This window comes from Mustelus asterias, chromosome 26 (genome assembly GCF_964213995.1).
Source record: "Mustelus asterias chromosome 26, sMusAst1.hap1.1, whole genome shotgun sequence".
NCBI classification, from domain to species: Eukaryota; Metazoa; Chordata; class Chondrichthyes; order Carcharhiniformes; family Triakidae; genus Mustelus; species Mustelus asterias.
In genome coordinates this window covers 37,240,611-37,251,133 of record NC_135826.1, presented here as the reverse complement: position 1 = coordinate 37,251,133, position 10,523 = coordinate 37,240,611, and the positions used below count along the sequence as shown (strand labels likewise).

The 10,523-nt window shown below is 43.1% G+C and overlaps 1 protein-coding gene across 1 annotated transcript; it reads left to right on the top strand.

Moving 5' to 3' along the window:
- The first annotated feature begins 414 nt into the window (after positions 1-414).
- On the top strand, positions 415-696 carry LOC144479760 (cortexin-1-like). The gene has a single exon (XM_078198795.1). It carries the CDS (start codon positions 415-417, stop codon positions 694-696), a length of 282 nt encoding a protein of 93 aa, XP_078054921.1.
- The last annotated feature ends 9,827 nt before the right edge of the window (positions 697-10,523 follow it).

The following is a 10,523-nucleotide window of genomic DNA, read 5'->3' as shown; positions in this document are numbered from 1 at the left end:
GACCTGAAAAGGTGCCAGAGTGTGGCGACTCGGGGAACACAGTAACTTCATTGCAGTGTTAATGTAAACCTTACTTGTGACTAATAAATACATTTTAACTTTAATTCTCTCCAGTAAAGTTCAACAGTCAAACAATTGTGGTTTAAAATAAAAATTCTGCTGTTTGGTATCGGACTGAATGCTGCAAATTCGTTTGGAACCTTGCTGTAAGGCTCTGGAGGAGTTGCTTTCCTGGGGAAGTTGGACAGATATACTGTTGGAATCATCAAAGGGTTAACTGTGTGTTTATTGTTTTGCAGAGGGAGTAAATAGCTCGATCTGCTGGTGCGACCTTGGCAGACTGATGACGAATAAAAGATCTACTCTTCACGTTTTGCGGAGCTAATTAGCAGCACAGCACGAGTTAGTCTGGCGATGAATGATGCTGCCATAATGAATGACGTGTCGACGGTAGATGATGAACTGCTGGCTTCAACAACTATGGATCTCAATGGGGACTCCACCTATTCGGTGCCCATGGGAGCTGAGCAAAAAACCGTCTTTGCCTTTGTGATTTTCTTATTGGTTTTCCTGATCATTCTGGTGGTCCGGTGTTTTCGGATATTGCTGGACCCCTACAGCCGGATGCCTGCTTCATCATGGTCTGATGGCAAAGATGGGCTGGAGAGGGGACAGTTCGACTATGCCTTGGTGTGAAGTCAGGAGTGAGATTCTGCACTCTTCACCTCCGCTCATCCTCTAATTCTCTTTTATTTTTACACATCATTTTCTCAGTAATATTTTTAAGGGACATTCTTGTCCGGGTACAATCTCCTCCTTGAGCTTGCATCGTTATCTAGGCACAGTCTTTATCTCGAGCTTGCTTAAAACACATGTGGTGTAATGCAGTGAGCGAAATTGTTAAATCAGCTTGCGGCTGGTGTACGCCAGGGTTTCCACTTTGCCAGCTCTGGAACCTGAGACTAATGCAAACCGACGACTGTTCCCCTACATTGTCTGTGTTCTAATAATCATTGCCGTCCTTTACCTGGTTGTCTCATCAGTCATTACTCAAGGGGAAATTGCAATTAGCTTGAGCAAGGCATAGAGTTCTTTGTGGTAGCTCTAAAAACTGGACTGGGATTTCCGTTTAGAAAAAGAGCAGTGAAATAGAGAGGAATATATTTATATATATATCTATATATTTAAAGAGAGAGAGAGGGATAGAGAATGGAGAAAGAGACTGGGTGAAGTTGCTGATTCATTTCAGAACCTTCTCCAAGATCTACAAAAAAAAAACTATGCCAAATTCTCATTGTACATAAATGGCCCAGAAGGTTTATGTAAACCCTGCATGGTTTTGGTTAGTATGGTTAGTGATACATCTGAAAAGATTGTTGAGTTTCCAGTCTCTTAAAGCTCCTGTGATGACTCAGTTCTGTCATATGTTGGTGTATTAATTGATTAACCCCTGGGGGGGAGCTTGCCCCTCAAATAGTATAGCATAAGCATAGGGATCCTGGAATTTTTAGCATATTCCTTTTATTCATTCATGGGATGTGTGCCTATCTGGCTAAGCCTATCTGGCTAAGCCATTCCTAACTGCTCTTGAGAAGGTGTTAGTGAGCCGCCTTATTGAACTGTTGCAGTCCATGTGGTGTATGTGTTGTAGGTGTTGTTAGGAAGCAAGTTCCAGGATTTTGATCTAGCGATATTGAAGGAACAGCAGTATAGTTCCAAGTTAGGATGGTGTGTGGCTTGGAGAGGAGTGAGTGGAGTGTTTCCATGTATCTATTGCTCTGGTTCTTCTAGATGATAATGGCTTTGAGTTTGGAAGGTTTTGCCGATGGAATCTTGTCAAGTTGCTGTAATGCATCTTGTATAAAGTACATACTGCTGCCAGTGTGCACTGGTGGTGGAGGGAGTGATTGTTTAAGGTGGTGAATTGGGTCTCGATCAAAGGGGATGCTTTTGTCCTGGATGATGTTGAACTTCTTAAGTGTTGTTGAAGCTGCACTCATCCAGACGAGTGGAAAGTATTCCATCACACTCCTGACCTGTACCTTGTTGAAGGTGGACAGGCTTTATGAGCTACTCACTTCAGAATTCCCAGCTTTTGACCTGCTTTTGTAGCCACAATATTTATATGGCTGGTCCAGTTATGTTTCTGGTCAATGGTGACCCCAGGATGTTGATGGTGGTGGATTCGGCGATGGCAATGAAATTAAATATCAAGAAAAGCTGGTTAGATTCTCTCTTGTTGGAGATAGTCACTGCCTGGCATTTGTGTGGCAAAAACATTACTTATCAACCCATGCTGAATGTTGTCCAAATCTTGCTGCATATGGGCATGGATTGCTACAGTATCTGAAGAGTTTGAAAGATATTGAACATTGTGCAATCATCAGCGAACATACCCACTTCTCACCTTATGTTTGAGAGAAGATCATTGATGAAGCAGCTGACGATTGTTTGGCCTAAGACACCACCCTGAGAACACTCCTGCAGCAATGTCCTGGGGCCGAGATCATTGGCCTCCAACAACCATAACCATCTTTCTTTGTGCTAGATATAACTGGAGAAGTTCCCCCTGACTACCATTGACTTGAATGTTGCTAAGGGTCCTTGATGCCACACTCAGTCAAATGCTGCCTCAGTGTCAAGGACAGTCACTCTCACCTCATCCCACAAATTCAGCTCTTTGTCCATGATTGGACTAGGTCAGTGATGAGGTCTGGAGCATTAATAAGACGGTTATTACTGAGTAAGTTTTGCTTGATAGCAGCATCACTTTGCTGATGATTGAAAGTAGTACAGCAGTAGTTGGCTGGATTGGACTTGTCCTGCTTTTTGTGGATAGGACATACCTGGGCAATTTTCCACACTGTTGGATAAGTTTCAGTCCTCTGGCTGTACTAGAACAGCTTGATCAGGGGCGCACAACTAGTTCTGGAGCACGAGTCATCAAAATACTTGTAAAGTGACTGTATTTCCAAGTTCTCGGAATTTACTGTGAAAGTCTTCACACTGATTTGAAAGGGGTGGTGACATTTCAAAATAAAGCAGGAAACATACCTAGAACTAATTCTGGTTAAATCCAGTCTTATTATTCTCAATGGCTAGTTGGAGCTTCAGGAATGAATCACTGGGTTGCACATAGGCCAGTCTTAAAGTGATCTTTCAACTTTGTGCGTGTACCCCCTTGTTCTGGACTCCCCCATTAGATAGGGATGAAGAGGAAGAGAGACCCACTGAAGGATTGTAGTAGTACAGACAGGAATTTAGTTAAAGAACAGAACTGTGGTTATAGGATGTTGTTCAGTTCACCCCAGAACATAGAACATAGAACATAGAACATAGAACATTACAGCGCAGAACAGGCCCTTCGGCCCACGATGTTGCACCGACCCGTTAAAAAAAAACTGTGACCCTCCAACCTAAACCAATTTCTTTTCGTCCATGAACCTATCTACGGATCTCTTAAACGCCCCCAAACTAGGCGCATTTACTACTGATGCTGGCAGGGCATTCCAATCCCTCACCACCCTCTGGGTAAAGAACCTACCCCTGACATCGGTTCTATAACTACCCCCCCTCAATTTAAAGCCATGCCCCCTCGTGCTGGATTTCTCCATCAGAGGAAAAAGGCTATCACTATCCACCCTATCTAAACCTCTAATCATCTTATATGTTTCAATAAGATCCCCTCTTAGCCGCCGCCTTTCCAGCGAAAACAATCCCAAATCCCTCAGCCTCTCCTCATAGGATCTCCCCTCCATACCAGGCAACATCCTGGTAAACCTCCTCTGCACCCTCTCCAAAGCCTCCACATCCTTCCTGTAATGTGGGGACCAGAACTGCACACAGTACTCCAAGTGCGGCCGCACCAGAGTTGTGTACAGTTGCAACATAACGCTACGACTCCTAAATTCAATCCCCCTACCAATAAACGCCAAGACACCATATGCCTTCTTAACAACCTTATCTACTTGATTCCCAACTTTCAGGGATCTATGCACACATACACCTAGATCCCTCTGCTCCTCCACACTATTCAAAGTCCTCCCGTTAGCCCTATACTCAACACATCTGTTATTCCTACCAAAGTGAATTACCTCACACTCCTCCGCATTAAACTCCATCCGCCACCTCTCGGCCCAACTTTGCAACCTGTCTAAGTCTTCCTGCAAACTACGACACCCTTCCTCACTGTCTACCACACCACCGACTTTGGTGTCATCAGCAAATTTGCTAATCCACCCAACTATATCCTCATCCAGATCATTAATAAATATTACAAACAGCAGAGGCCAGAGGCCAGTATTGGGCCAGTTACTGTTCTCAATACATATACGTTTCCTCGGTGGCATCTCATTAAATACCTCGGTTCAATCCCAGCCCAGACAGTTTATAGTTCATAAGTCCATATGATATAGAAGCAGAGTTAGGCCATTCGGCCCATCGAGTCCGCTCTGCCATTCGATCATGGCTGATATGCTCCTCATCCTCATTTTCCAGTCTTCTCCCCATAACCCTTCAACCCATTACCAATTAAAAATCTGTCTAACTCCTCCTTAAATTTACTCACTGTCCCAGCATCCACCGCACTTTGGGGTAGCGAATTCCACAGATTCACAACCCTTTGGGAGAAGTAGTTTCTCCTCAACTCTATTTTAAATTTGCTATCCCTTATTCTAGGACTATGGCCTCTTGTCCTAGAATTCCCCAGAAGAGGAAACATCTGCTCCACATCTACTTTATCCATATCTTTTATCATCTTATATACCTCAATTTAATCTCCCCTCATTCTTCTAAATTCCAGAGAGTTTAGGCCTAAATTGTTCAATCTCTCTTCATACGACAAACCCCTCATCTCTGGAATTAACCTGGTGAACCTCCTCTGAACTGCCTCCAATGTCCAAAAGGAGTTACATTGGGTGGAATTTTGATGCTGGCGGGATTTTCCGGTCCCGCTGCACGGGGATTTGGCTGAGCACCAAATTCCCTGTCCTCACTTACAGCAGCGGCGGGACGTGAATGGCTGGAAAATGTTGGCCCAGGTGAGAAAGGGACATTGCGTTCTCATTCCTACTGCATAGTAGTGTGTACATTGCTCAAAACAGCTGAACGCACAAAAAATGATGGATGGGTTAAGAATGACTTGTGCATTCAGGCTGTCCCACACAGTTTTGATGCCTTATACTCCTCCTAATGAAAAACACGGAATCTCCTGGGAGAGGGGTAAAATCAGACTGTAAACATGGGCCAGCTGGGGGGGGGAAAGCAGTGGGCAATTCTTCACTGACCCTCTTAAGTAATTGGAATTAATTGGTGATCCCACAGGATTCCTCATTCCACTGTGCTGGGCTTGGGAATGGAGGGCACCATTAACACAAAACACAGGGAAAAAAGTAGGATGGTTATGGCTTCACTCTGCAAGGTTCTTTATGGCCATTTGGAAATGGCGCAGCTTTCCAATTAATTTGTGGGCTGGCCGGACCCAACAGAAGCACTGCTAGTGATACGCTCGCCAGACTGTTACTGTGCATTAATGTCTGTTTCTGGGCAATTGGATTCCTTGATTTGAATTTATTGATTTCATTTTGTGCACAAGCAATTGTGCTGCAGGAAATCAATAGGTGTCGGTGCTTCTGATAAAGAGAAATGGTTCACTTAGTTAAACTAATTAAGAGCAGAGAAGGGAATACCCAATTTCCCACTCTCCAGCTATGCAGCCACCTAATTCGCAATGGGATAATCCCATCTTCAGGAATGATCAGACGTAATGACAGGTATGGGTGTCTGCATTCAAATGCCGGGGTGTTCCCTGATCATAATATGGATAATTTGGGTCAGTGGTGTTGACAGAGATCTCAGTTGAGATATGACCCAACTTTTGTTCAATCTGTATCTTATTCAAATACTCATTGCCCTGTTAATGGTGGAGTTCAACTCTTCCCTTAATCATGAATTGCTTGTTAGATACATGAAAGCAATCTGATCACCAGCACTGATCACTCAGATTGAGAGATATTGCTTTTCAGTGCAATTAAAAGTTAAAACTAGAAGGCACAGACTGTTGTCCAACATGAACATCCAGTGATATAATGGCTGTGATACTGTAATTTTTTGTAACAATTCTTGAAAAGCTGAAGATTAAACTGAATTTTCTTTGTATAATCTCTAATTCAACCATAACTCTAACCTTATTATAATTCTAACCTTAGCCCCAAACCAAACATAACCCCAACTCCAACCCTAAACCTAAGTTTAACCAAACTTTAGTCCTATCTTTAGTATCAACCCTGCCTGTAATGCAAATCCCATTTTAACCCCATTTCCAATCTTAACCCCAGCCATAATCCAGTTTGTTCCTCACACTAGCCCTAACTCTGGGTTTACCCCTAACTCAAATGCAAATTCCATCCACAATTCCAATCCCAATTTTACCCACGGCCCCAAACTTAATTCTGGCTATAAGTCCAGTCCAAATATAACCTTAACCACAAACTGAATGGATGACTCTTGTTCCTTGATGTGTTGCATTCAGCCAACACAACTTGGTTGAAGCAATGGTTTTAAATTGTTGCTCCCAGGTTGGGTTAAACCATGGTCCGGATGAAGAGTTGGTACACTTATGGGTCAATAAACATCTAATGCCTCATTGTGTGTAGACAGGTTGAGTTACTTCTACTGTATTACTGGGGTTTCATTGTCAGCTGTGGCTCAGTTAGTAACTCGCTTGTGGGTTCAAATCTCACTTCAGGCTTTAAGCACAAAGAATGAAAGTTGACACTCAAGTGCAGTACTGAGGGGTAGTGCCACAGTGTTGGAGGTGCTGCCTATTTTTGGATGCCCCTTTCAGGTGGATGTAAAAGATCCAATGGTTCATTTTCAAAGAAGAAACAATGGATATATCCCCATGTCCTAACCAATCTCAATCAACATCACAAAAAACTAAGGGATCGGTGTTGGGTCCATTGTTGTTTGTCATCTATATCAATGATCTGGATGATAATGTGGTAAATTGGATCAGTAAGTTTGCTGATGATACAAAGATTGGAGGTGTAGTGGACAGTGAGGAAGGTTTTCAAAGCTTCCAGAGGGATTTGGACCAACTAGAAAAATGGGCTGAAAAATGGCAAATGGAATTTAACGCAGACAAGTGTGAGATATTGCACATTGGAAGGACAAACCAAAGTAGAACATACAGGGTAAATGGTAGGACTACTCTGAAGAGTGCAGTTGAACAGAGGGATCTGGGAATACAGGTACAGAATTCCCTAAAAGTGACATCACAGGTGGATAGGGTCGTAAAGAGTGCCTTTGGTACATTGGCCTTTATAAATCGGAGTATCGAGTATAAAAGTTGGAGTGTTATGGTAAGGTTATATAAGGCATTGGTGAGGCCGAATTTGGAGTATTGTGTACAGTTTTGGTCACCTAGTTACAGGAAGGATGTAAGTAAGGTTGAAAGAGTGCAGAGAAGGTTCACAAGGATGTTGCCGGGACTTGAGAAGCTGAGTTACAGAGAGAGATTGAATAGGTTGGGACTTTATTCCTGGAGCGTAGGAGATTGAGGGGAGATTTGATAGAGGTGTATAAGATTTTGATGGGTATAGATAGAGTGAATGCAAGCAGGCTTTTTCCACTGAGGCTAGGGGAGAAAAAAACCAGAGGGCATGGGTTAAGGGTGAAAGGAGAAAAGTTTAAAGGGAATATTAGGGGGGGCTTCTTCACGCAGAGAGTGGTGGGAGTGTGGAATGAGCTCCCGGATAAAGTGGTAACATTAACATTTAAGAAAAGCTTGGGCGGGTTCATGGATGAGAGGGATGTGGAGGGATATGGTCCAAGTGCAGGTCAGTGGGACTAGGCAAAAAATGGTTCGGCACAGACAAGAAGGGCCAAAAGGCCTGTTTCTGAGCTGTAATTTTCTATGGTTCTAATGATCTCACCTCTATCAAGTTGTTGTTAACGGAAGCTTCCTGTGCGCAAATTGACTTACATGACAAAAGTGTCTGCTCTTCAGAAGAACTTAATTGGCTGTGAGGCACTTTGGGGTGTCCAATGGTTGTGAAGAGCGCTATATAAATGCAAATCCTTCTTTGTTTAGCTGTCATTGGTCGATGTCTCTCCAGCTGCTAAGACTCTGAACTCTGGAATTTTCTCCCTAAACCAATCAGCCTGTAAACCTCACTTTTCCCCCTAAGATCCCCCTTAAAACCCACCTCTTTGACCTAGCTTTTGTTTAAAGTCCACGGAATATCACCTCATGTGGCTTGGTGTCAAATTTAGTGTTTAACAATCCCGCGAAGCAGCTGAGGATGTTTTATTACATTAAAAGTGCTATATAAGTGCAAATTGTTGTTGTAAACCTATAGATGAAGGTGTGAAATATTGGGTGGAAGATGCAGATGCACTTTGAATTTCTTGTTGTCTAAGAGGATAATGAGCAGTTGGTGTGTCCCTCCCCCCTCCCCCCTCTCCTTATGACTCCTACGCATATTTTAGGGGCTTCTGAAGCTCTAAAGAACAATTGTTTAGGATTCTTTCTTAGATTCTTTCTCAGTTGAGCCTTGGTTCCTTCCTTTTTCTTGTTGTGCCTCTGTTCTGTAATGGGATGCTCATTATAATAATGTGAAAGCTTTGGTTCTCAGGACTGTTTGGAATGCAAGTGATATGTTGAACCTGAGTTGTGTGTTTGACTTTATTCAGAAGTGAGATATAACCTCTGAAGTGATGGCTTTTCCTTGCCATTGGAATGACATCAACGTTGATCTTATATTTGGTTCCGGGCTGGTGCATGCTCCGCTGTACTCTGCCTCGCTTACTCTCCTGTACAAATACTTCAGTGACTGCACAACATATACAGTTGCCAATGCTGATCTGTAATGGAGCTCTGTGTCTATCTGACAGGGTGAAAGCTTCGCTGGATTCCGTAACGTGCTTGAATTCTAGTAACAGCCTCTGGCAAGAGGTATAGTGATAGAAGGCAAATTGTATTCACTGCATTCTGTGCGTCTTTGTGACTTTTGTCAGTTGTGTGTGTTAGCGTAGGAAAGGCGACGTTGTGTATCCCTCTAGAAACACACACATATAGAGACAAGTTATCGTGTTTAAAATGAGCACAGTGTTGAAGGATATGGAACTAGATTCCGTCACTGGTGCCACCTCAGAGGTCCCATCTGTCTGGCTCAGTGTGTTTCCTGGTAGCCTGAACCATTCTTCGACTGATTGATCGTTGAACCTGCCCAGATGGAACAGAAGAGCAAGCTGGAGTTGAACAGTCAGTAATTCCCCTCTACCCGTTGTGTCCAGTGGCTTAAAGAATCCCCATTTGAACTGACAGAAGACAGCCCTGCTTTATTCTGGGCAGATTTCACAGGACAGAACTGTTCTGTGTACACGCCTTCCATGCTGTGATTCCCATAAGACCATAGGTGTAGGAGCAGAAGTAGCCCATTCGGCCCATCAAGTCTGCACCTCCATTTGGGGGAAATGATTTCCCGATTCACAATGATCTCCATTCGGGGAAATGAGATAAATTCAGAATTTAGAGGTTTCCGGCCTCGAAATGATGTTCTTGAAATAATGGGTTAATGTCCCCATACAATCGAAAGAGATGTCAGACGTTATTAACCTGGGTGTTATTCAAGCTCCATGTACATTGTACAATCTGTCCGGCCTTTAGCAATCTGTGGCGGATAAGTGATTGAAAACTGTGGAGATACTCTGAATTCAACTAAAAACTGAATTGAAGAGTTTGCGGTCTCGCATTTTAAATATCAGACTCATTATAAATAGAGTCTTTTGTATAAACAGCATTCTTGAACAAGTATTAGGCTGAAATTTGATTTAGTAAACTTGGAGTTTGGCTTTTTTTTGATCCTCGCATTGGACTGTGTCGTTACACAGGAGATTCAGAAGTGCTGTTCATGATGTTAGGGAACAAACATATTTTACAAGGCTTCTTTTTGACCAGGCTAAGACCTTCTGTAAAAGATATCTCAGGAATGGGGTGAATGTTTGTCAGAGTTTTCATTTTGAGGTTTGGGGGGGGGTGGGGGGTTGGGTGGGATCTCCAGTTGCTGTGCTGGAACTGAGAAACTAGCTGTGTTTACATTGGAATTTCAGTTGGCGACTGTAAAAAGGACCACTGCATAGCCTCATCATTTTTCCATTGTGGAGGTTAAGTTATTGGAATACTGAAATAAAGCTTTTATTAAATCGAAGCAGACCCAGCAAGGACTTGGATGGGCTGTGAGCTATGTAGTCCCGCTGACTTGAATTCACCTGCTCTTCCTCCATCCTTTCCCCTTGTTGCATTGAGTCTCAGTGTCTCCAGCTCCAACTCATTCTTCTTCAGAGATTCAAATTGTGGAACCCCTTGCCTTCCTCAGTCTTTGCCTCTTCCTAGTCTGCAGACCTTCAAAGCTTGACACCTTTTTATTTGTCTTGTCTCCCCTTTAACCTCAATGACCTGAACTTCATTTGAAGACTGTGTAGCAATATTGGCAAATTAAGTTGCCAAGTTACACATTTTT